The sequence below is a fragment of the Prunus avium genome, chromosome 1 (genome assembly GCF_965620075.1).
Source record: "Prunus avium chromosome 1, drPruAviu1.hap1.1, whole genome shotgun sequence".
NCBI classification, from domain to species: domain Eukaryota; kingdom Viridiplantae; phylum Streptophyta; class Magnoliopsida; order Rosales; family Rosaceae; genus Prunus; species Prunus avium.
Genome location: NC_142284.1, coordinates 4,407,435 through 4,433,978, shown reverse-complemented (window position 1 = coordinate 4,433,978; position 26,544 = coordinate 4,407,435). Strand labels below are relative to the sequence as shown.

Sequence of the window (26,544 nt, the reverse complement as noted above, 5' to 3'; positions counted from 1 at the left end):
GAATTCAAACTTGAAGGCAACGCCGAGTTGATTGGGTTTGTGAAAGTTTTGGATTGGTGAAATATTGATCACTTCAGCCCAGGCCTTGTGCCCCATTGAAGCCCAAGCCTACTTTTTCTTATTTTTCAATTTATGAAAAAAAATCAAATCAAATTACAAAATGTGACCACAAAATCTGTAGTTTTGAATTGATAACAAAAGTTGAATTCAAGCTTCTTTGTTATTCAATGGATTAAGATTTAAAAGTGAACATAATGCCATTTAAAATGCACAAAGCATCATACTGCTAACTGTACACTGATTTTTACTATACTGTATAGACTGTATAGTAAGAAAAGAAACAAACTTTGAGAGCAACTTTACCCTCATAAATTAGAAAGGAAAATTCCAGTATTCATATTTCTATTTGGAAAAATGTACAAGATATTACCATTTCCTTGTTGCAAATAATTGGAGGAAGAATCAGCACCCAAAAAAATCATCTGAGTTACTAAAATCTAGGGATGTGTTGTATACTTTCATCGGGTATCATCTCTCGAAGGAGGAGGTCAGGTTTCATCTTTCAAAGGAAGATCTTCATCATCCTTCGGAAGATCTGTATCAACTTTCAAAGGAAGATCATAAGTTGGAGATGGAATAAAGTCCCCTTCTTGCTCGTTAGACTCAATAAGCATGAGCACAACTTCTCGAATTGAAGGACGGTCGAAAGGCGTCATGCTTGTGCATATCAAAGCAATTTTTAAGACAGTAAGCATGTGATCAACAATACTTCTGTCCTGAAGATTTAACCGACTATCAAGTATCCCAGATGTCAATGAATGGTCTTGAACATAATGCCTCACCCATGTGACAAGATCACCTCCCTGATCCAGTGACTGTACAGGAGTTCTTCCAGTTAGCAACTCCAATAGAACAACGCCGTAGCTATAGATATCGCATTTTTCTGTAACCTTCATGGTGTACGCATACTCTGCCATGAAGAAGAGTAACATTATCAACCATTCAATAAAAAAATTGACTCTAAAAATGATAAAACAGGAATGAACTAAGCAACTGCAGAGAGAGAAAGGGAAGAGCAAACAAATGAAAATCTAAAAAGTACAAAGTTAACAAGTCAGCCACAGTCAGCCATTGGGGCAAGCACCTCGTAGATAAGTTAACACCCACACTTAGATGCTGTCTAACATATATCCACTTATTTATGAGAAGTTATCATGTTTCTCAGTACATGGATAAAAAACACATAAATCAATATGCACACATCAAGCCAATCCACAAATGAGTTTCCTTGTGGACGCATAAGGCTCCTCCCTTATCTTTTAATTCTTTCTAGGTGTTGTTTTGTCTTTAGTTTTTAAATTTTTGTAGACAGCTTCTGAACTTTGGTGATGGCCCCTTGGCACCTTTCAAAAGAGACTAGGAAAAGAATAAAATATCCTAACCAGATTATTTCTGCTGCTTACGTTCTTATTCAAGGGTTCCAATGACAAAATGAGGGATTAAGAAAGAGGTTTCCAAATAACAAAGAATTTAAAATTTAATGCTAATTTCCCTCTTCTTACATATCCTCAACAACCAAGTTGTAGCTGTAACATTATCTATCAACATGGAGGAAAATTGATTTCTATTTTTACTTTACAATATGTAAGAAAAGATGTCCCAACTTTAAAAGAATCGCCAAAATAAATCATCAGGGAAAAGAGGGGCGGAAATATGGGTCTTAGAGAGACTAGAAATTAGTTCTTTCAGCCTTAAAGAATACTTGTTCTTCAGCAGTATTCTCAGAGTAAATGGCAATTCAGTAACTATTTAAGTAAATAATGAAGAACAAATGGGAAACTTACCAGGAGCAATATATCCATACGATCCTGCAACTGCTGACATTGATTTTGAATAAGGCATATCAATCACTTTTGCCAAACCAAAATCACCAACATGGGCTTCGAATTTCTCATCTAGCAAAATGTTATTGGACTTTATATCACGGTGGACAATCCTGGGTTTGCAGTCATGATGTAAATAAGCAAGACCTTCAGCAGCTCCAAGGGCAATCATAAAACGAGTTGGCCAGTCCAAGCTACAAGAGGCACCATGAAGCAATTCACCCAAGCTACCCTTTGCCATGTACTCATAAAGAAGAAGATTGGAACCCTGGTGATAACAGAATCCATATAACTTCACAATATTTCGATGCCTTATATTTCCTAAAGTCGAAATCTCAGCCTGGAAACTGTTTTCAATGTTGTTGCCCTCCCTGTTTGATGACAGTTTCTTAACAGCAATTGTCTGTCCAGTTCTCATTACTGCCTTATAAACTGTTCCACAAGCTCCCCTTCCAATAACATAGCTTTCATGAAAGTTATTTGTCGCCTCAACTAGATCTTGGAATGTGAATCCCTCCTTTGGAGGCAAGTACATATCCATATCAGGAGATAGAGTATCTTTATCTTGCAAGGAAGGAACTGTCTGACCTGGATGTCTCATGAAATATAAGATAATAGCAATGAGAATAAGAGAAACACCACCCACAGCACCTGCAATTACTGTAACAATTTTACCGCGTCGAGTACCCCCACTTTCCAGAGATGGAACAGAATGAAGAGAAGGATTTACACTGCAACCAACGAGAGGTCCACCACAAAGACCTTCGTTCCCGATAAAGCTGCTGATTGCCATGTTCTGAAACAGTGGGATGGGAGGTAAAGGTCCAGTAAGGTCATTGTATGAGAAGTTGCAGCCCATTAAGCTCGACAGATTCTCAAATGTGCTGGGAATGTCACCAGTCAAATGGTTGTTATTGAGTAGCAGGAATTCAAGTAAATTAAGATTTCCAAGCGTTGGTGGTATTCTCCCAGTGAAATTATTAAAACTGAGATTCATTGCGATCTGCAAGCTTGAAAGCGAACCCAATTCTGGTGGTATTTCACCAGAAAACAAGTTGCCACCCATCTGCAACTCTGTCAAATGGGAGAGGTTTCCTAGTGCTGCTGGTATGTTTCCAGTGAAATTATTTTCTGAAAGCCTGAGAAGCTCTAATTGCAAAAGGGTTCCCAGCTCATCTGGCAAAGCGTCTACAAATCGATTCCGACTGAGATCAAGTCGTTGAAGCTTCTTGCAGTTAACAATTTCAGGCGGAATCCGCCCGGTGAGCAAATTGGATGATATGTTGAAAGTCACCAATTGAGACAGATATCCTATTTCCTTTGGCAACTCAGATGTAAAGTAATTGTCTGAAATATGAAGCCTTTGCAACTTTTGGCAGTTCCTAATCTCTGGAGGAATTGGACCAGTGAATTTGTTCTGGTCCAACTCAATTGCAGAAAGGTTTGGCAAATTGCATAACTCCGAAGGAAAGCTCCCAGTTAGCCTGTTTCCAACTAGACGAAGTTGCACTAATGATTTACAGTTCACGACTCCAGGTGGAATGTTTCCATTAAGATCATTAGCCTCCAGGTTCAACAAAATTAGATTGGAATGTTGACAGAGATATGGAGGTATTCTTCCTGTCAGTAAGTTATCGGAAAAATCAACTACCCAAAGTCCGCTGTGAAGTCCAAGCCACCGAGGTATGCTACCGCTTAGAGAATTGTTAAACAGCTGTAACTGGTACAGTTCAGTCAAATATTGAAACCCATCTGGAATAGGACCTTTGAGGTAATTAATTGAAAGATCAAGCTTTGTCAAGTTCCTCAAGCTACTCAGTTCATTTGGAATCACACCTGTTAGCTGGTTCTGGAAAAGGTACAGTAAGCTTAGACCTCTTATCTTACTTAACTCTGTTGGGATCTCACCTATCAAATAGTTCTCCGAGAAATCAATCTCATTTGCAAAAGAAAGATTTCCAATTTCCCGTGGAATGGTTCCATTCAAGCCATTCCTGTAGATGTACAACTTCTTCAATGACTTCAGGTTCCCAAGTTCTGGAGGTATAGGCCCCACAAGATTGTTCTGATACAAAGCAATAGTCTCAAGGCTAGTGCAATTTCCAAGCTCCTTTGGTATAGGCCCAGATACCTGGTTACCCCACAGAATCATATCTGTCATGCTCTGAAGCATCCCAATCGCCTTAGGCAATTCCCCCCCTATAGCATTTTGGGCAAGACCAAGCAGTTTCAAACTCTTACATCCACCTATTTCGGCTGGCATGCTACCAGAAATAGCATTCTGCCCAGCTCTAAAAGTTACCAGATTCTTGAGATTTCCAAAAGAAGGGGGTATTGAACCCGTAATATTGTTGGTGTATGCTACAAAATCAACCAGTAAAGACAAGTTCCCAAGCTCCTCCGGAAGAGAACCATTGATTTTGTTATTACAAATATTCAAACTTCTTAAATTTGACAGCTTACCCACCTCCACAGGTATTTGGCCCGTAAACTTGTTATCATTCAGATAAAGTTGTTCCAAACTCGAACAGTTTCCAATCTCCTTGGGTATGCCTCCCAAGAAATCATTGTGTGAAAGATCAAGAAAAGTTAGATGAACCAAATCACCAATGCTAGGGCTGAGGACTCCTGACAGATTCAGGAAACTTAAATTAAGACCTTTGACCACTGGAGCATAACCAGAAGAGCAATTTACACCTATCCAACCACATGGTGTTTGATCAGAGGAGTTCCAATTTCCCAAAAAATAAAACTCATCCTGAATACTTTTCTTTAGCTCTAAAAGGTACAGCCCCTCGGTATTCAGCCCCTCTGAAGTAGAAGCAAGTAGAGTGAAGGCAAGTAAAATTCCTGCAAACTCCGCTTCCAAAGCCCTCCTCAACTCAGATTTTTTGGACATTTTTGTAACCCTGAAACGAGCAATTACAACATAATCAGATATTTTAACACCTTCAAATGCACAACTCTTCAGATGCAATGCGGTACAACTAAATCAAGTAAAATACAATCAGATTTTTTCACCACAAAAGAATTTGATAATTCAGAAACTGCCTTTAAAGAATCCAGTTTTACAGTACAAAATCCAAGTATATCAAGAGTTTAAGGAACCAACCATTTGAAAGAACAAAACTCGGTATTTAGATAACTCAGCGACCCATATAGATAACATAGAGAACCTAAAAATCAAATTCAGACACGTTAAAGGAAAGAAATGACACAATCATTTGGGACAACCCAATAACACAAAAGTCAAAACTAATGAATTTAGCAAACCTATGAACTGTTTCCAACAAGAACTCAAACTGAATGATTCAAATTAACCAGTGTAAGAGAAAACAGTGACAAATCAATCAAGAAGAACAACCCAAAACACCAAAACTGAAAAATAAATTAACCAATAACAACAAAGTTAGTAGCTTTAGCATACCTCTCAAAGTCTATGATCATCACTCATCAAAAGAGTGATAATGCAAGCAGCAAGTCCACCTCTTGGCACTGACTCCCTGAAATGACAAGCTGAAAACCATGGAATTATGAACCAAAAGACAAAAGTGAGGCAAACCCAGTTCGCCTTTTCCAACAAATGGTGGGGATCTCCGGTCTACAGGCCAAGATTTGTGCACAAATATCTCAAAGCCCACCCCTTTATTGCGGCTTTTGCACCAAGAAACTCAGAGCTCAAAGTGCATAGAATCATATAAAAGATCTCGTTGAGAATATTTTATTCCAGAAATATCAATACCCTTTCAAACTATGAAAAGCAACACACACAGAGGGAAAGCCAAGTCCTTCAGTTGGAGCTCATGGCTCAGAGTCGGGAATGGAATGATGGGCATGAATGATCTTTTGGAAGAGAAGGGACCAGAGCTCTTGGGTTGAAGCTTCAATGGCCGACAAAGCATGCCTTCATATTTTTCTCATCTTTTCTATCTCTTTCGCTGTGTGTGTGCTGCTGAGTCTCTCTATCTAGAGAAGAAGATGGTTGTGGGGACTCGGTTTTCCTTTTTTAAGTGCTTCGGAAAGGGAGCGGAGGGGAACTGTGAACTTTTTAGGCAACCAGAAAAGTTTGAATTTCTTTTTTATCTTTTTCAGAAAAATGCTTTAGGATTTTCTTAGATTGAGTTGGTAGGTAGGTGCTTTACTCTAAAACAAATTCGTTTTGTATCACATCTATCTGTATTGATCAAGTTATTTTTTAATACAAAAATTTAACTTCATCTTTATCTGTTACTAGATTATGTAATTTCTTATTTAATGGTAACTCTTGCATATATTCGGTAAGAGTTCTTAATTATTATTTTTTTTGGAAGACATGCTTTTTAAATAAAAAAAAGCATTATAAGATTGTATAACAGATAACACTGAACAATTGATAATTATATTTGAAAATCGTCATAATGCGCTTTCCTTTTATTTTTATTTTCTTTAAACACATTTTTATAAGAGAGATAGTATTGAAAATTAGTTAAATTAAATGAAATTTTAAAATGTATGATGACTATTTTTTAAGAGCCTATAAGCATATAAAAATAAATAATATATTTTATTTTAATAAGTACCAATGACTAGTCAACGGGATTTAGTTCAATAGTTTCAAATTCGAATCCCCATGACACTTTGATAGTGCGTATGAAATTCCTACTCCGTTGTAATTTAGACTATCGCTTGTATTAAAAAAATTAAAAAATAACTATGAATAACCATGTAGATTTAATAGGACTCTCGAAAATTATCCAACGAATTTGTTGTATGTCAGTTTTTTTTTTCTTTTAAAGTTTTTCTACTTCTAATTTTGTTTGACCGGTTTGTTTTTTCTTTTTCTTTGGAATGAGCATACTCTGTTTTGTCAATGGAGTATTAATTTTCAACCATCGATAAGGCAACAATATCAATAAGGCAAAAAACATTAACTACATTCCTATGATGCTCTCTATTTCTTAGCTAAAATTTAGCTAAAAATATAAGAAAGCTATTTTAAGAGCTCTCTAAAAAATTTCAACTCCAACCATACTCCCTAATTTGGAGAGTCATAAATGCTATAAATCTTTTTTGATTGGTCCATCTCTATTAAAAAATAAAATAAAAAATAGTTAGCATTAAATGAAGGTTTGAAATACTCATTAAATAAGGCAGCATTAAATTATAGGGAGCCACTAAGAGTCATTTCTCTCTCCTCAGATTTAGGAGCTCCTAGAGGACTCCCTATTTTAGGAGGTGGATATAGAGCATGGTTGGAGTTGCATTTTTACAATGCCTCCCTAAAATTTGTCTAAGGATGTGATTTAGAGAGCTCATTGTAGATGCTCTAAAAAAGTTAAATAATGGATTATGCCAAAACCAGATTAATACAAAAACAAATAAATGAATAAAATGAGCATCATAATCTAAGGTAGGCAAAGTTAAAAACACATGGTCCACAAATCTTAAAGGATACAGACGTTGGAAAATTGGAAAGTTGGAAAATTGGGTGAGATAGATCCCTAGCTTGCCCAACCACTAGGCAATGGCTTTATGTCCATATCATCAACCAAGTCCATATTTGTGGGTTATGAGTCTGATTTCTAATCATGGAATGCTGAAAGGTGAATATCAGAGGGTCCCGTATGAAAATTCAAGAACATCACAATTTGACAGAGACAAAAAGAAAGAAAGAAAGGTAATACAGATAGAAAGATGTTGATAACTATTGGAGCACAAGCAAAAGGGTAAGGCTCTTTGCTGGCCACATCCCCTTGACTTGGACAATGTTGAGGGTTGGCTTAACTCCACTAAAAACTCCATCAGTTTCACCATTTAGGTGAAAAAATAGACTCTTTTTTCAATATTAAGAGAGGCGAAATCGAATTTATGATCTCGAGTGCTAGAGAAAATAGACACATTCGATCATTAGTCTATTATATAATCCACAAAACCTAAAAAAGGCAACAAACAAAAAAATTTATGTGAGTATTGTGGCTTAAATGTTCTCACGTTCTCGAAGGTCTTTTATTCCAAATCATGTCACTTCAGTTGGTTAATTTCCAAGTAACATTCTGAATTTTGTGCAAACCATACTTATCATTTCCTTATTATTTTTTTAATAAAGCAAGCATGTCCTTCCCTCCACCATCCTTATCAGTTATAACTGTCAGGTTTAAAATATTTAGACAAACCTGAAAAGGAGTGTGAATGAGGCCTTAGCCGATAATTTAACACCTGATGCAGTGGAGCACTGTACAACAAAAAAAGCATGTAAAAAAAATATAAAAACTGTTGTTGAACTGAAACGTCAGCCTTACCAACTAGCATCTGGTTTAGAGATATTTGTCTTTTACTTAATTAGAAGAGGTCTTAGGTTATACTCGAATGGATGACGAAGATGATATATATTCGTGATGAGTTTGATGTATAGTTAGTAGTATTATAGTCTTGTTGTGGGTGTATTGACCCGTTATAAAAGTATATTGTAATTATCCCATATCGTTTCAAAAATAAAAAATAAACAAGAGCCTTGCTTGATTTTTATACAATAGTTAATTTTTTTGTAAACAATAATTTAGCATCGAAAACCAGATATGCAATAGCGATTCCAGTTGTGCGGCAGGACTGGGGCAAAGGGGGGGCTCAAGAAGAAAAAGGGGTTCCAGCGGGCCTTTTTTGCCCGGGCTAGGTGTGGGCTCCACAAGCCTGGACTGGCCCTCAGGCAAAACTAGCCCTTGCTCTAGCCTGAGTTTGCTGACGTCAGCGATGACATCAACAATCAAAAAACTTTTAAAAAATCTAAAATAAAAATACTAAAATACTAAAAATTTTAGAATTTAAAAATAAATAAATACTTAGTTATATTTTTCATTTCCCACACCAAAACTTTATACAAATTCCTCTCCTCATATCTCATGTGAATAGTGGTTGCCATGGCAATGAGTGGAAACACCACAAGCCTTTTGCAATGCCTGCTACTATGTGAATAGTAGTAGCCCTTACCTCCCCTTACCCTTTGCCATGACAAATGGGTGGAAGTGCTCTAAGAAATTAATCATTTTCCCAAACGTTCTGGTCCCAGCAACTATTTTATTTGGTCTAGTCCTTTTTATCTGTTTTTTCTTTTCAAATGCGCACATGCCTTAGCTATAATTTATTATGTCAGTGATGACTCTCATCTTTGCTAACAATGATACCTTCCTTTACACCTTTTATTGCAAACTATTTTCAATTCCACAATTGAAAACTTGCCCGCCACTAAATATGCTGCAACCAACATGATTTTTAACATGGCCAAAAGGAAAAAGAACCATTTAATTTCACACATGAGATAACAAGATCGGGTATTGATTTGATTGGAAGCAGTGCTTGCTTTATGGTTTTCAGTGCTATCTCTAAATTTGATTAGGATTAGGAAGGGAAGAAGAGTTTCTTTTAATTGTTTAATTAGCATTGACCCTTAAGTTAGGAGGCTCATCTGCCAAGCTTGACTCCACCGTCAACTTTTTTTTTTTCCAAAATTTTGGAATTGCATCATAATTCAGTTTAAAAAGTTACTAGTCCAAAAAATCTCTTATATACATATCCTAACTAAGAGTGAAACTTCTTAGGTTTTTTTTTTTTTTTTTTTTTTTGTGAATAGAGGTTATATTCATTTTTATTTATTTGTTATATGTTCCTTTAAATTTGTGTTAATATTTCAGAGGGATGGATTCAGGACCTATTACTAGCAACATCAATATTGTGTCCAATTTAACCACCTATTTAGCAGGTGTGAAGTTCTATATAAAAGGTCTCGATATTATTAGGAGTGGAGTCATTCATTATATGGGACTTTCTATTTTATTAAGTTTCCGATGTGAGACTTTTGTATTCTTTAACACCACGAGCAGAACTACTTACAAGGCTACCCTGGGCTGTAGTATCGTTTTGAGGATTTTTTTTAAACCTATTGTAGCCCATGTTGTTTTTAAAGAAAACAAAATAAAACCAATATAGCACATCAACTTGCCGTTCACACTTGTGGTTGGAGCCCTCGTTTTGTGGTCTTCTTAGCAGTTTCCCCACTATTTCTATGAATAGGGAAATATTATTTTTCCAAAGTATGTTTTGTGGTCTTCTTGGCAGTTTCTCCATTGTTCTTGTGTTAACCCTTTTGTTGCATTTAATATGTATTTTTTTATGCTAAACTAAACTTATTAGAAATTAGTTCATAGGGTTATGAATTAGCGTGGTTATATGATTTAATGTATATTTTTATTTCTATAAAAAAAAATGGAAATTATAAGTTTAAAAATATTATTAGATTTTAAACTAAAAATTTTAGCTAACCCACCCTTCCAAAAATTCCTAGTTCTACCCTTGTTCAACACATATATGATACAAATTTGCACGAAAACTTACGAGTTTGGGTTGGGATTTATTGAATAGGATTGATAACGAGTGGAATCGAGAGTTACCTGAACTAAGATAACTGGTTGTTTTTTGTCAACCCACGAATCACCCGTTTCAACCATTAAAAATAAAATTATTTCAATTTTAATTGTCTTAACGGCTAAAGCGGATCATCTTGGATAACTCAATAATTTTACGGATCATGTTTATGTTTGGATTTTTCACTCTTTAAGAAAGTTTCGTCACCCTCGTGGCGATGTTTTCTTTTTCAATTGCATAAAATAAGAGGATACAAATATTTCTTGTTTTATTTCTTTCATCAAAGTGGGGGGAAAGAGAATTGATGAGTGGAAAGTTATATCATATATTATAGTATTATACACATGATTAAAAAATAATAAGAGCAGCTAGATGATGTCATGTGTGATGTATCTGGCACTGGTAACTATAGTTAAATTATCTAGTGCTGTTTATTTTAACTTGTTACTGAGTGAGTTTAGGGGCTATGATTCTTGCACTTTGAAGAAAAAACTTACTTATACCGGGAACTGCGGAGCTATTTTGAGTCAATTACTCATTGTTATGTATTTTAATTTTTGACATGACAATGCATGATAAACTTGAGATAGCATCATGGTGGCTTTCCCGTTACATGTAAATTCTTCTCCGTACTAAAGGGGGAATCGAACTTAGGCCCTCGAGTGTAGAGATAAAAACTCTAAACCAATTGAAGCGCCTTACCACATATATCACTTTTAATATCACTTCTAACACCAAATATATTTTGTTGGAGCAATTTTAAAAGAAAAACATGAAAGCCAAACAAAATATAAAAGTTTTCTTTAGTTTTTTGTTAACAGGTGATGGGAGAGATTGCTCCTCATGGTTCTTTTTGCACTTGAAATCCCTTTCTATGTCATCAAGATCCTAGCAAATCGGGAGGTCATCTTCTTCAAATCTTCCTCCGTGAAAACTGTGATTCATTTGGAAAAAAATGTGCAAACATCTTTGTCAAAATTGGGGTTTTGCTGGTTAGGAAAAAGGTGAGATCGATGCAAGTTGTGGAGAAGTAGTTTGTTTCATCGTCACTTTAGAAAAAGTGTGGTCTCATGCATTATTGCAAAATTTGAAACCTTTTTCCATTGATGGAAAATTTTCTCGAAACATACCGTAAGGTAATGTGATGGTTGCTTTACACATTCTTGACCTCTTGTCTAGACTTTGTATATAGTCTGGCGTGGAAGCCACTTAGTCTGTTGATTCGGATACAATAGGCAGATTAATCTAAAGGGACTTCGATAGTTAGACTTTATAGACGTGAGTTAGGTCAATTGATTAAGATAGTGCGTGCGTCTATTTGCACCAAGTTCGACCTCTCTCTCTTCACACATGAGACTAGTTTAGAATCGTTTTATCTTAATTTAAAAAATAAAAAAAAAGAATTTAATGGACATCAATCTCCATGGCAAGGCTTAAAATATGGGTGAAAGTTTGAAACCCAAGCCTATCCTCCAATAATATACACGATGTCGTGCTGCTCATGCAATTGGCCATACTGGGAGCCACGACCTCGTGACACCAGCTAATAGATCTTGTGGTAGTAATTAAGGTCCTCGCGTAAGGAAGTAGGTCTGGATTTATTGCCTCCTCTCTTATATAATGTGTCTAGAAATATTTGCTTTTTATTTTTCTCTAACAATTTTTCCAATGTATATACATATTTCTTTGGTTTTGAAAGCAATTTATATATTAAATATGCACTCATGATCATACTGATCATACAAAGGCCGGTTTGACTTTGTTCCTAAAATCTGTTTTTAAGTGTTATTTTAGTCTGGAAACGCTTGAAAGAGCAGAAACCGTACTACATTAGAGCTTATTATATTCTCTTTACCAATTTTATGGACTACGACAGAACTAAATAGGGTTATCTGTACTCATTCTCAAAAACTAATTAAGTAAATTAAATGAGAGAAAAAAGAATTAATATACTATAAGTACATGTAAAATATAGAAACGATATGTAAGATCAAATGACCGAGAAATTATAAAATACTACAGTAGTATGATCACATGGTACATCTTGTACATGTATTATAATTAACATGAGTGGACTACATGTTTATTTTCCCCCGTTTTAGAGAATAGTATCAATAAATATCCACTTATATTATAACACATGTACAAAATGTATTACGTGACCATACCGTAGTATTTTATAGACAATAAGAAAAAATTGATTCTCAAAATAGATGGATCTATTTTCCATGGGGTTTTCTTTCCTCTCTTGTCCTTGTTTATTTTTTTCCCCACTTTTATGGTAAGTTCTTCTTTATTTTAAGGCATGAACCTTACACAAATTCACGTACCAACTAAATACATGCATCTATAACTTTGTAGCATTAACCCCTCACAATTTTAGAATTCCACGTTCTTCACCTGGGGGTTTCGACGAGTGCCTCATACAATGCTTCACGCCTTCAATTACTTTGTTTTCCTTTTCTTGCTGTTTTTCTTTTTCTTTTTCTCTTTTGGTCATTTCTCCTCTATGATGAGTTACAGATCAGGTCAGGAGCCTTTTACGTATGCTACTATTTCAAATTCTTGAAATAGTTACTTGAAGGAAACCACAGTAGTTCTTTATTTACTTGTTGCAAGAGATTCGAAAGATTTACGGTTCGAATTCAAACGATTCGGATGTTTTCATCCCAACATGTTTTTACCAACAGCTTCTACTGATATTGATCACTTTGATAAGAGAGAAAATTATCTTGTGATGATCAACTTTTAAGTAAGATAACCCACAATCTTTCAAATTAAAGCACTACAAATTATTGCCCTCATTTGCTACAGGAAATAAACTGTAGATTTGTATGTCTCTACGCATGCATAGTAGGAATTATTAGTGATATGATGGAATATTGAAGCAACTTGTCCCATATATATATGTATGTATGTTTCTCAGACAAATAAATGGTAAAAAATCACAACTCACACGTTTTTCTGAACAAATACGATACATTTAAAAACTATGAGTAAAATAGTCATTTGTCAAGTACTGTAATGAGGATTGGGCGGTGGAGGCTGGACCCTCCATCAGACAGAATGCATGTATTTAATGTATAATTTCAAATCTATGTGAAGATATTGACAAATATCCAATTCCATCATGATGATGAGGTTGATTTGTTGATTACCTTGTAAGATTGATGAACTTGGCAGAATTATTAAACCTAGAGGAGACCACACCTCGGAAAAAAGAACTTGGGCTGGCCTTTATATAATGGCATTTCGAGCAAACTCCTTCTCACAAGTACGGTTCAAAGAATTGATTGTGCAAGTTAATTTACCATGCAAAAAATCTTGCAATAGTTCTCAAAATATGATTTGGTGTCCGTAGCATTACTTGAATTATAACAAAAACTGAGCATATTGATAATATAACACAAAAAACTTTAGTTTATAGATCCAACAAGGGAAAATTTGACATTGAAACATCCCCACATTTGCTTTTTGTGAGACTTGTCTCCAGTCTTATGTTTGTCTTACTAATTCTCTAACATGGATGAAGGAAAGTGGAATGAATGTAACAATTAAAATTGAGCCACCTTGCCCCTTCTAAATGTCCAAAGATTCCGTCTACTAGAATGTTAACCAGCTAAAATGGCCAGAAGTCTGGAACTGTTTTTTTTTCTTTCCCTTCACTCTTAAACAAGTCATGTCCAATGAAAATAATAAATTATAGAAAGGAAAATAAAATCCTAAGTTAAGCAGGCTCAAGACAAAGTGATATTGGGAGAGGGAGGAATCGAACCTAGGACCTCAAATGCAGAGGTAAATGTTCTTAACTACTTGAGTTACAAACCCTTACGACTCTATATAGCTTGTTATGGGAACTTGTTACTATATAGTAAATCAGCACTCAGCAACAGCACAAACTGCACACATGCAACTGTACAATATTATTCAATGGTAGCATCTTCATCAAGCGCCGGTCCTTTTGTAAATTGTTGGTTTTGCGTTACATGAAGGGAAGGGTCCAACTCCCCAACCTATCCACACTCTCTCCAAAATGTGGGAGTGACAGCCATAAATCAACAGTGTTTTTTCCTTTCTTCATTTTTGGGCCATCCTATTTGAACTTCATTGATAAGAACATAAATTGCACAAAAGTCTAGTCCAAACTTACAAGTCTACACCAGCCCAACACAACAAACCAAAAACACACATAGAATGACTGACAAAACACCCAAACACAAGAAGGCCCCAATAAAGGTCAAAAAGGGCAGTGAAGAATCATGTAGAGAGGGAGAGTGTATGAACAACATGCCAAAACAGCTCCTTGGCTCTTTAGAAATTGTTGAAAAAGAACAAAGAAGTTTGTAATGATGGCGATACTAGTTAAATGAGTTTGTTGCATCAAAATCAAGTTGTTCCTGTTTGAAATTAACCCATCTTATTTATAGTTCTTTGTTTTTTTCTTATTATAAATGAATTGAGAGCTAGCAAATCTTGTCAAGCATTACATGGGGAGTGATAAATGAACCAAATGGAGATAAGTTTTTTCTTGAAATGTTGCAATCAATCACTCGCTTAAGTGACTGTGAGCCATTGATACATATAAGTTCTCTAATGAATTAACGGTTCATAGTCGCTCAAACACGCTTCGGTGATTGCTAGCATAATCCAAGTTTTCTTTGCTTCAATTTGTAGCCTACGGCCCCCACTACACATAGCCATCCATCGTCGTTCGGTAGGCACGTTACCAAGCTTCCATTTTATCCCTCCCATAACACACGTGGCAGCCTAGAAAATCCCCACCCTCAGTACTTAGAACTATCTTGAAAGCTTTAAAAACAGAGCTTGCTCAACTGGGCAACGGTTTCTCAGCTCAATCCCAAGTTCTGCTTTGCGAAAACTCAAAACCCAACATACAAAAAAAAAGAAAAAAAGAAAGAAAAGAAGAGTCTTTTGGGTTTTGCTGCAGAGAAAGGAGATGAAAAAACTATAAAAAGAAAAGTCTTACAGGAAAGAAAGAATGCAGGGATTGGGGCTTCTTCGTACACCATTCATTCCAGGAAAGAAGCTTCCTTTGTCAGCTTGGGTGGACACTCTGCCAAGCTGTCCCACTGTTTCTAGAAAGCCCATCTCATCCTCGTGTAAGTTCTCATCCAATTATTTCTCTCTGAAACACTTCTATTTTTCAAGTTTGAATCTTTACTGTCTAACTGGAATTCAAAGAGGGACTTCTTGCATATTGGTTAGTTTTTTTGGATTTACATTTGTTTTATGACTTCCTGTACAATTTGAGTGCTGGAAGATTTTTGGTGGAAGTTGAGCTATCAAGTTTTTGATAATTTAGACTCAGTTACCCAATAAGACACCAATTACAAGATTCATTGGCTATCTGGGTTCACCTTGTAGATTGATTCTTGTGAAAATTGTGCCATCTGTGTTGGGAGAATCATAGTGAATCTAACCATTTTATGTATAGTTAAGTGTGTGAGAATTCGGTTTAGGAGGCTGGTTGCTTCAGTTAGTGGTGGTAGTGGACGTGAATTGTTTCAGTTCAGATGGCAGGTGCATATTAGTTGATCCGGATGCATACGGCATACCCAATAACAGTGCATTGTATATTTACTTCTTGTGATTAGTTACAAATGTTTGAAGTAATACATTATTGACTTTTCTTGAACAAATCACTCTGTCTAGTTTCAAAGGTGCTAATTCTTGTAATACTTGTGAAGGCCATACTGTTTGCCTTTCTTCTTTGATCTATAAGGTCATATATTTTGTGTGTTTATAGCATGTTCTGAGTAATACACAGCCTAACTTATTTATAGTAAGATATAGAGAGATATCAAGGCCCACAGGCAGCAAAGTACGAGTTCAAGCATCTAACGTTAGTATTGGATCTGGAGGCTATGATGGCAGGGAGGAAAACAAGAACCAGAAAATCATTCCCAATGATGCACCCACTGACAGTTCATCTGAAATGTGAGCTATATTGAATTGATTTGATTTCCTGTTGAATTGATGATGTAGTAGTGTGTTATATATCATCTGACTTGATTCCTTTGAATTGTTGCATATTAAACTGCTATCAGTCCATAATGAGCTACCTGAACCATACTCATATTTCATGATTTGGCAGTGAGAAGCCTCCAATTCAAATCCCTTATCCTCTCTCAGTGGGTCTTGTGCTACTTGGGTGTGCCTTAGTTTTTTCTCTGATTGCCTTTGTGAAAGGAGGACCTTCAACACTTTTAGCAGCAATCGCAAAATCAGGCTTCACAGCTGCATTTTCTTTAATATTTGTTTCTGAAATTGGTGACAAGGTAACTCAACTTTTTTAGCTCTGTCTTCTCTTTTATTTCCATATTCATGTCAATTGGTGACAAGGATGTTGTGAATTTTACATGTAAAAGATGCGTCTGCATTTCCAAGATATAATCCTAAGTAGAGCAGAATAGTGACCTTAAGTAATGTGGTATGGCACTAAAGATTCATGTAGCTAAACCTAGAGAGATGACAATTTTTGGTAAAGTTGAGTACTGGGGTTAAGAAAATAATAGTTTCTATTTTGTTATTATGAAGATTTCACTTTTAGAAATTTTTAAGTATACTTTAGATCTAACTACTTGTTGACTGTCAATAACATTTGATTATTTAATTGGCTGAGATTGGATATACTATCATCATGAATTAAGGAATTTAATCTATTGAACCTGAAAACTATGTCATAAAGCTAGTTTCCAAGACGTGAAACTCTCCGTAATTTTTCTATTATGTGTGCTACTAGAGTTGAAAGTGGATCTAAGTTAAACTTTCTGTTTATTGACTAGACATTCTTCATTGCTGCACTCCTGGCCATGCAATATGACAAAGCACTGGTATGAATTTTTCTAACTTCTCTAAATTTTGACTACACTAAGGTTGATTATGTTCTTTCTTCAGTTATTTTGCCAATCTGTATAGGCACACATATATACATGTATATTTTTTGTTGGATGAGTGTTTATACCTAGTAACTGACAAATTTATACTTATATATGGATAAACCCTTGATTTCTACTATGGAAAAGGAAACAAACTGTGGTTTCTCCTTGCAACAGAAAATATATTGTTTTCTGCTTTTCTTCCTTTAACGTGCAACAGAGAGGGAAAACTGTAATTGGATATAAAGCGGGACATAATTAAAACCTAAAGGCAGTTGAACCCTTATTGGAAGAGTTATCTTTAGTAAACCATTTGAAGATATGGAATTACTCTTGAATTAAGAAACAATATACTGATTAGTTTGTTTTTGTAGATTCCTAATTAGGAATTGGAGTTCCTCAGTCCTGAATTTCAAAAGATTCATGGAGGAATGCTTTGTTGTCCTTTTTTTTTTTTTTAATTTTTTTTTTTTTTTTTTTATGAGATAGGGGGGATAAAACCCCAAAAGGAAACAACAACTAACAATGCTTTGTTGTCCTTAGTTTGTTCTAGTCGAGCTAATCGTAATTTTGCTCTCTATTGTGCTTATACATAGCTTAGGATCTCAAAAAGCCTGAACTATTCTGAAGTAATTGAAGTACCAACCCCAATACATATATTACAAAAGAGACAACAGCATGTAATTTGATAAAACTAGTGAGATGAAATTAATTCCAAGAACCTCTTACGTTGATAACCAAAATGGTTCAAGCATAATGTTACCCTCCCTATAATCTTGATATTTAGGAGACAAAAAAAACTTGAAAACTTAATGCAAAATCCTTTTCTTAATACATGAGTTTGGAGTGCCATTGGTGAACTAAATCTGTGTTTAGGATCTTCACGCTCCCTTAATTCAAAACAATGGAAATGTCATTCTGAGAACAACTTAGTTAAATGGTGTTGATGAAATTGCAAATGCTATTTCGGACAGCCATATTAAAACAGATTCAGTATTAATTGACGAATACTTGGGTTACTTGCTTTAATTTAACAGGTTCTGTTGGGGTCAACTGGTGCTCTTTCACTTATGACAATCCTGTCTGTCATTATTGGGCGGATATTTAACTCGGTGCCTGCTCAATTCCAGACAAGTAAGTTGTAATTCTTGGCATTTCTCATCTTGAACATAGTTGCAGGTGTATTCAGGAAACAGGTTGGTGAATATTAATGTGCTGCTATCCGGCAGATCAGTTAGATAATAGTAAATAGTCTTCCAATGCTAATCAGCTTGCCAGTCAACCAAGCTTTTTATAAAGAAAAAGGGTTAGTCTCCCCCCTCTCTCCCCCCAAAATCCAAAGGTCCCTAATCAATGTCATTAATGACTTTTATCATCTTGATGATTCTTTTGAAATACAATCCTAGCTGGTTTTTTTTTCCATGCCACATGCAACCTGTCTTGTTCTCTATTCACGCATCTTAGTTGATTGTGTCTACTAGATAGTGCCCAAATTGATGTTAAACAAAGAAACATTATGTTCCTGGATATGTTAGCCTTGACTCAATTTTGATTTACTCCAAGATGGTCTTGATTTCGACCACCCCAACCTCTTGGGGCCTCCCCTAGTGGGATTTGTCCCAGTATTTATTGGTGTGTGTTGGACAGGAGGACTGCATGTGCTCAAATGCTCTGTAATACTCTAACATATACTTCTCGTGGTTCTCTCTTATGCAAAATCATCAATTTCAACAGAAATGAAGCATGTAGCACATGATGATGAGTACTACAATTTCATGAGGATGGGTTGTAAAGAAACCAAATGGACATCATATTCTTCATCATTGCTCTCTATCAATCCTAATTCTCCACCAAAAATCTACCAGAAAATCACCGAATCAGAGAACCCAAGTTCCAAATTACCTGTGCATGGTGCATCGAAGCCAATGTTAAACCATCATGGAAGCCTATAAATTTTGTATGAAGAATTTGAATTTTGAGATAAAATTCTCGCTTGATATTTTAATGACGTCACAAACTTATATCAATTTTGAGATGCATTTTTAATGGCCTGATGAAATTATGTAAAACCATATTTGACATTAAATCTCCTCATCCTTTTGTTGTTCTGTGGCCATATCAACAGCCTTGCCAATTGGAGAATATGCAGCTGTAACTCTTCTACTATTCTTCGGTCTCAAATCAATAAAAGATGCATGGGACCTTCCATCAAATGTTGCTAAGAGTGGTGGTAAGAGCAGCCCTGAGCTTGATGAATATGTTGAAGCTGAGGAGCTTGTGAAAGAGAAGGTAGTCTAGTAGTTCACAAGGTTATAATACTCAGGCTTTGTGCATATACAAAGTTCTGCCTTTTGCAATTTTTTATTGCAGGGGCACAATTCAAAATTTTGTTTTTCTCAATGATTTGGCTGTGTGTTGGCGCATGTGCATCTGTGTCCATGTGTGGTATATTTTCCCAAATCCATTTAGAAGATTCTGTTCTGAGCCATTCTTATCATTTACACTTTCTCAGGTGTCAAAGAGGCTCTCTAATCCGCTTGAAATTGTCTGGAAATCATTCAGCCTTGTATTTGTTGCCGTAAGCACATTGCCTAATTTGCAGAATCAATTTACATGCGTATTAATATGGCCTGAAGGACAGATGTCAACTTTACCATATTGTTTTTGCTTCTAGGAATGGGGAGATCGCTCAATGCTTGCCACGATTGCTCTTGGTGCTGCACAGGTGCAACCATGTTTAGTTTAAGTCAGAGCATATCTTTTCTTCCATGTTTTAGTATATTTTGGTAATGGTTTTTATCTAAAATAATTCCTGAATACAGTCTCCATGGGGTGTAGCAAGTGGAGCCATTGCTGGGCATGTACTTGCAACATCTATCGCTGTTCTAGGAGGTGCATTTCTTGCCAGCTACATTTCTGAAAAACTGGTAAGATCCTTAACCTTCCCTTGATATTATTAATATTAGAAACTTGTAGCTTGATGTTATAATATTACAACATTAAACTCACGGTATCTTCAATCAGGTTGGCTACGTGGGCGGTGGTTTGTTTCTAGTTTTTGCAGTAGCCACATTTTTTGGATTTTTCTAAAATTCTTGCAAGCCCAAGAGAGAGAGAGGGAGGATAGATTTGAGTGCAATAGTGAGAAAACATGCTGCTCATGGAGACGGCCGAGGAATGGTTATTGTAGAGATAGAGAAGACCTGAGGATGTGCTAGAACTTATTCATATTGCACAGGTTTGTAGTGAAGCGTGTCAAAGATTCGACAAAGGGCCGAGGCAGATGTTCAGTCATCTCCATATTGGCTTCCCTAGATGCTTTGTACTATGATGTTCCTCAAATTCCAGGGAACGCCATTGTTAGAAAAGGAATGACAATAAATATGGTCTTAATGTATCGTCGGATTTGGCCATAAAAAAAAGTATCATCGGCACTTGTGATTGCAGCTGCTGTCCCAATGTTAGTGGTGTTAATGTTATGGATGCTAGCAGTGTCACATTGTGCTTAAAGAATTACAAAAAGAAAATCCCTAATGATCCAGCCATCCAAATCTCCCCTTGCCGTTTGCTTTTCAAAAAATCAGTTTTATTTCATAACCTTAATTGTCAACGTTATATGCTACTTTAGCTTTAAGGAGCTAGGCTTTCAATAGTAAAACGAGTCAATTTCATAAATAAAAAATTACAAACTAATATTATCATGCAAATATATTATTGGAACACTCTGGAAAAATAATGACTCAGAATACATATTTTAAGAAAAACAAAATAATAGTTCAGAACGCATGGCACATTTTCACCAACAAACCTGTATGCTTACAGCTCAACCTCGATAGCAAAAGGAGATATATGACATTCATTTCAAGTTATCTGCGTTGTAATACATCACTTGTACAACAGGACACCTTGGTCAACTCCAAGCACAATGATTTGTAATACATTTTACAACAATTTCAATTTAACTAAGCCTAGTTTCGCTAAAATCAGTCCCTATAAGATACTCTTCTCCCAAATTTTCAAATGCTGAAAGGGCAACTTACATTATCGTTTTCATTCAATCTCTTGTGGGACAGAGGATCCAGATCACTCATATATTACATTGATGAGATCGAAATGAGCCATTTGAGAGCAATCCAACCATAAGTTTCTCAAGTCCTCTTGCACCTGGACCAGGCCGCAAAATATCAGCATCTCCCCAGACTGAGCACGTGTCATTTCCAAACCCACCTAAACACCAGCCACCAGGCACAACTTTTCCTCGACCACGCTTTAATACATCTCTATCTATACGGTCAAGCATTGGATCATCTAACCGGAATCCTGTGGCAAAGGCAGCCCCATGATGAATCATAACATCATAATCATCGGAACTGATTGGCTGGGGCTTCTTTCGGGAGGGTGTGTCGAAATTAGCATATAGCAAGTTGTGGTTTATGACAGTTTTATTGAACTGATAGGAGTTGCAAAGAATGGTAGGGAAGTAGTTGGAAAGGGCTGAAGGTGTGTTAGAAAAATACATCAATACAGTCCTTGGCAGGTTATCAGTACCAAAAACACAAAACTCAATAAAATTACGACTTAGAATCGCAAAAGAAGAACCTGCAGAGAAAAATGATCATACGAGTTAGTCTGAATATATTTTTTTTAATAAACTGCTACTACTAAGTTTCCAAAATGATCCCTATCTCAATTGGAAAAAAGAGAGAGCAAAAAAGGTAAGTTTTACATAACAACGATCAGCGAACAGTTAAGCACAGTTCATATCTACAAAGTAGTAGTGCAAATTTCAGGATAGCTTAAGGGCATCACGGTAAGCATAACTGGCACATATCAATTGGTCCATGGTCTCAGTCCCAAAGACCACCAGAGTTATGAGATCTTCAATCAGATAGTCTCATAACTGGATCACCCTACTTTGCTTCTCTGCCCAATTTAATAACCTTACCAACGCTATTTCCCATTTCTCAAGCCTTTCAGTGAACTATTGAAGCTATCAAGAGAGTACGGTGACGAAGGTTACCGGGTGGATGTTACATTTCTTTGCTAAAAGTGTATGCCAAATGCTTTTCTTTCTGATTGTCTTTCTATGCTGACTCTCTTCAATGCCTATTCCTTTTTTTATATGGTAATTGGAAAACATTGTGGTCATTGCTGTATAGGCAAGTAATCTTGAATCTATTCAGTTTAAACCAGGTAAAAAGCTGATATTAACTCATCTAGACTGCCTCTTTGTGACAGAAATCAAAGGTTAATTTAAGAAGAATACATATTTTACATCATCAGTGTGCAAAACTTAAGAATATCACATATTACATAGTATTTATGGGGAAGGAAAAAGAAGAATCACTAATTCCATCTCTAAGTTTGTTGGCAACTAAAAGGTCAAATTGACTCATTCCTAATATCTTTCTGCAATTGACGCTATGGATGGGAAAGTAGTAACCAGTAATTATAATTTTAGTTCTGAACACAAAGTTAAAGGAACCAGTAGATAAATTTTGAGTTAAGAACTCAAACTCACTTTGTTCGAATGGAAATTGCAAGGCTCCATACAAAGCAACCTAGGCTATGCATCTCCAGGTTCTCCACCACCATAGAAAAGACCACTTGAGTAGTGTTCCAGAATTGGGTTCTTTTCTAACCAAAATTGGTTTTGATCCTAAACCACCAAAACCATAATACTTGCCCAAAAAATTCTTGGCACCAATGACAGTGAAAAACAAACTGGAAGGCTGTTACCTTTCAGCTTTTTCTCCAGCTCTAGCAATGCAAACAGAAAGTGATAACCCATTAGATGCTCAAGGGTAAGTGATTGCTTCAATCCGATAACTGCTTGATGGATCCTTATGTATCCAGCAGTGGGACTCACCTAGCCTAATCACACAATCTACAAGCTCACACCACTTTATAGGTTATTCTTTGGTAATATAATTCGAATTTCAAATTTAAACACTTTGCAAATTGACCAAATTATAGTACTAATTGATGGAAGTACAATGGATAACTAAATCTCAACTAAAATTTTGCGAGGATAACCTAGATAGACTATTGATGTTCATTCGCTCTATAAACAACTCATACTGTGTGCAAATGAAGCTCAAACTAACACACAGGCAATCACATTTTTCGTAGTACAATTTCCTCTTTGATAATTGAAATAAAGAACTTAATTTAAGCATAACTAGTTTACAAAGAAAATGCACCTGTGAACAACCGGTAAGCATTAGGCAACACCCTTTTCTGTGCAGCATAGAACATCTCAGTTTTCTGAGAAAGATAAAGCCCCGGATCAACTATTATCGGTTTCAATCTCCTAGACCTGTAAACAGCAAACACATTCAAACCTTACATTTCATTTACAGCACCCACACAAAACTTGAATACCAACATAAATGTGAAATCAATAAATCTGAAAGGCATACGATCGTACTCTCTCCAACCAATATAACTTGAATGGTTCACAAAGTTTAGATCTTTGGGCAGGAATGACATAATGTGAAGAAGATCTACACAACCCAGAAAACCCCATATAAAAAATCCGACATAAAACCAAAAAATACACACACAAAATCAGAAACAGTAATTCAAATCCAACAAAAATGCCACAAAATCCATACCGTCTTGTGTAACAAGTGGATAATCACCAACACTGAGGCTGATAAACCAATCCCAAATGGGCGACAAGCGAAGCAGAATCGACGCGCCATGAAGCGTAAAGGAGATACCAGAAGATCCTGTTGGGTACACAAAATCAGCCTTTCCAATGACATGGACATTCTGGGCAGCTCTGAAAATGGGGAGTGACTGGACTTTGAGAGCCAACTTTTCACGCTCAGAATCAGAAGCAGAGCGGTCAAGGTGGAGAAGATATTGGTTTCTGGGGTGGTAAGTGGCGTAAAGGAGTCTGAGGATCCGACCCAAGTCGCCTTTTGACCCGGACAATAGGTAGGCTATGGAGGGAGGGATGGGATCTGAGGAGTTGTTGTCGTGGTAAACGATGCGGTGGGCTTGTCGGGTCGGGAAGAGATACGGGTCGGGTATAGAATGCGGAGAAGAAGAGGAGGATGAGAATGAGGATGAGGAAGAGGAAGAGAGGAAGAGGAGGAGGGCAAAAAGGGAAGAGACTAGGATGATTGAGAGGAGGGCTTTGGGGTCTTTGATTGAGAGGGCGGTGGGTGTGGAGAGAAATGAAGGTGGTGATAATGGCGGTGGCGATGGGCTTGAGTTTTGCATAGCTGCTTTGGGATTGTGAGTCTCTGCGAGTGTTGCTTGTGTTTTGTTTGAGCTAGAATTTTGCTTTCGGTTTATCTTTCACGCTTTGATGCTCTCTTCCTACTCTGTTTTCTGATTTTTACTTTCTCGTCTCCTCCTTTCTTTTTCTATTTTTTTCAATCAAGTTGTCTTCTTTCTCTATTTTGCTATATTTTTAATTTGTCTGATTTGCAAAGGACCCACTCTTGGAGATCCTCTTAATACCAAGTGTTATGAATCGAATCCTAGTATCTATGTAGTGTATGTAAGTTTAGTATACTATGGTTCCTTTCAATAAGAAAGGTTCTAAATTTAAAATAAATAAAAAATTAAATAGGAAGTGAGTAGAACTCTAAACCTATTGAGCCTAAATTAAGTTCTTTTAGCAAACGATAACTACGGTCTAATATTATATAAACTAGAAAGGTACAAACTAAGTGTGTCAATGTTGTGTGTCCAAATAGCATTACTCAAGAAGGTTTGAAGATATTTATTTACATTAATAATCCCTGAGGTTTTTTATGTTTTCACAAAACCCCTTTAGGCCTAAAAAATTACACAAATACTCATTAAGGTTCCAATTTGTTTTCACAAAACTCCTTTTCGTTGATTGTTCGTCCAAAAATTGATGATTTTATTATAATTAAAAAAAACTTATGCAAATGACAAAATTAACCTCGATGAAGAATGCAATCTAATCTCAAGGGCCAATTTTGTCATTTGGACATTGTTTTGTATAAAATCATCAATCTTTAGACGAAAAATTAATGAAAATGGATTTTGTGAAAACAATTTAAAGCCTCAGGGGATGTTCGTGTAATTTCTAAAATCTCAAGGGATTTTGTGAAAAAACCAAAAACCACAGGGGGTGTTAATGTAAATAACTCTAAGTTCTTTATAGTTGTGATTTTTTTTTCAAAAGAAACACCATACGGCATGTGTCACGGATCGAATCCTCCTAACTTACACATGCACTATTACTAGTGTTGTAACTTGAAAGTCTGTAGGTTGAACTCAATCTAATCTAGGGAATATAATTTGATTGAATCCGACATACTGCATCAACATGTTGTATGAAAACATGGGTCCGCTTTCTCCTTTTTGGTTGATGAAAATATAGACAAAAAGGAATCGGTTTTCATCCTTTTTTTTTTGGGTGAAAAAAATGGCGTTAATATAAAACCTTAAAACGGTAGAAACTAATGATACAAATCCTCTTAAGAAAATTAAATATGAACATATATGATGACCATGAATACAAAAGGAAAAATATGATCATCTTCTTAAAATTTATGTGAGTGAATATAGAGAAAGAAATAGGATGAGAATGACATGATAATCTTGCAGGCTTTTTATTCGAGATTATTAACACTACATGGCGGGAACTCTCTATTTGATTTATATACAAAGAGATTACAACTAATTAAGGAGCAACTGTCGTAATGACCGGTCCCTATCTCCCATGTATATGTCGAAATAGTGAAACTCAGTTCCCCACTGAAATTCAGTTGTCCCCCAAAAGTTGGGCCGAAATGAAAACTCATGCTTGCCTTTAATGGGGATAAGATGGGAACCAAGATCGTCCTGCTTGGATTTACAGTGAATGGTCATCTCTGCGCCGCGCCCAAATCATTAGTGGCGGTAACAGTTAGTCTATGCTTACGAAGACTCCAACCGCAAGTAGTTTGGAACAACACCAACACCATTAGCAGCAACAATACATTTCTGATGAGCAAAGCTGTATTGATATTGTTTCTGCAAACTTGTGGTTTTGTTGGTAAAAGTTTTCCCGAAATTTACTAATTACGCAAAAGGCATGTGTGTGCTGTTTGTGCACCTTTAGAAAGTCCAATTATCTACACACAAAAAAGGTCCAATTACTATCAACGGGGTCTAGCCTAGCCATGCGGCTATACTCACTTTATATATTCGAATTTTTTTATAGTATAACCGGCGGCAATTCTCTCTAAATATATATGAATATTTTAAACAGTACAGCCGCACGGCTAGACTCTTTAAAATATTCATATATATATATATATTAAGAGAGTATAACCGCGCGGCTATACTATTAAAATATTGAAATTTATTTAAAGAGTTATATTTTCTATTTAAAT

General features: G+C 36.0%; 3 protein-coding genes across 4 annotated transcripts; 1 reads left to right on the top strand and 2 right to left on the bottom strand.

The window, feature by feature from the left end:
* Positions 1-238: 238 nt before the first annotated feature.
* On the bottom strand, positions 239-5,925 carry LOC110750908 (Leucine-rich repeat receptor-like protein kinase family protein). Of its 2 annotated transcripts, XM_088247119.1 has the most exons (4): positions 5,311-5,925; positions 4,996-5,059; positions 1,845-4,792; positions 239-970 (listed from the first exon to the last, which is right to left on the bottom strand). In XM_088247119.1, exons 3-4 carry the CDS (start codon positions 4,780-4,782, stop codon positions 549-551), a joined length of 3,360 nt encoding a protein of 1,119 aa, XP_088103245.1. In that variant the 5' UTR covers positions 4,783-4,792; positions 4,996-5,059; positions 5,311-5,925; the 3' UTR covers positions 239-548. The 2 variants fall into 2 exon arrangements, with proteins under 2 accessions (XP_088103245.1, XP_021806987.1); XM_021951295.2 differs by lacking the exon at positions 4,996-5,059.
* Positions 5,926-14,924: 8,999 nt separating this feature from the next.
* LOC110750909 (protein PAM71-homolog, chloroplastic) lies at positions 14,925-20,622 on the top strand. Its single transcript, XM_021951297.2, has 10 exons — positions 14,925-15,397; positions 16,082-16,235; positions 16,393-16,576; positions 17,084-17,131; positions 18,214-18,310; positions 19,302-19,465; positions 19,689-19,754; positions 19,851-19,901; positions 19,999-20,103; positions 20,201-20,622. Exons 1-10 carry the CDS (start codon positions 15,277-15,279, stop codon positions 20,264-20,266), a joined length of 1,056 nt encoding a protein of 351 aa, XP_021806989.1. The 5' UTR covers positions 14,925-15,276; the 3' UTR covers positions 20,267-20,622.
* Positions 20,623-21,009: 387 nt separating this feature from the next.
* On the bottom strand, positions 21,010-24,539 carry LOC110750918 (Core-2/I-branching beta-1,6-N-acetylglucosaminyltransferase family protein). Its single transcript, XM_021951311.2, has 4 exons — positions 23,794-24,539; positions 23,607-23,682; positions 23,380-23,495; positions 21,010-21,775 (listed from the first exon to the last, which is right to left on the bottom strand). Exons 1-4 carry the CDS (start codon positions 24,407-24,409, stop codon positions 21,264-21,266), a joined length of 1,320 nt encoding a protein of 439 aa, XP_021807003.1. The 5' UTR covers positions 24,410-24,539; the 3' UTR covers positions 21,010-21,263.
* Positions 24,540-26,544: the final 2,005 nt, after the last annotated feature.

What these genes read in the sequence shown, in the direction of transcription:
- LOC110750908 (XM_021951295.2), bottom strand. Translation starts at nt 5,330, where the DNA reads ATGATCATAGACTTTGAGAG. An exon ending in ATGATCATAGACTTTGAGAG is followed by an intron (nt 4,793 to 5,310) that starts GTATGCTAAAGC and finishes TGCTCGTTTCAG; the next exon opens with GGTTACAAAAATGTCCAAAA. An exon ending in GTATGGATATATTGCTCCTG is followed by an intron (nt 971 to 1,844) that starts GTAAGTTTCCCA and finishes TCTTCATGGCAG; the next exon opens with AGTATGCGTACACCATGAAG.
- LOC110750909 (XM_021951297.2), top strand. Translation starts at nt 15,277, where the DNA reads ATGCAGGGATTGGGGCTTCTTCGTACACCATTCATTCCAGGAAAGAAG. An exon ending in AGGAGCTTGTGAAAGAGAAG is followed by an intron (nt 19,466 to 19,688) that starts GTAGTCTAGTAG and finishes ACACTTTCTCAG; the next exon opens with GTGTCAAAGAGGCTCTCTAA. An exon ending in TCAGCCTTGTATTTGTTGCC is followed by an intron (nt 19,755 to 19,850) that starts GTAAGCACATTG and finishes TTTTGCTTCTAG; the next exon opens with GAATGGGGAGATCGCTCAAT.
- LOC110750918 (XM_021951311.2), bottom strand. Translation starts at nt 24,409, where the DNA reads ATGCAAAACTCAAGCCCATCGCCACCGCCATTATCACCACCTTCATTT. An exon ending in AGTTATATTGGTTGGAGAGA is followed by an intron (nt 23,496 to 23,606) that starts GTACGATCGTAT and finishes TGCTGTTTACAG; the next exon opens with GTCTAGGAGATTGAAACCGA. An exon ending in TGCTTACCGGTTGTTCACAG is followed by an intron (nt 21,776 to 23,379) that starts GTGCATTTTCTT and finishes TTTTCTCTGCAG; the next exon opens with GTTCTTCTTTTGCGATTCTA.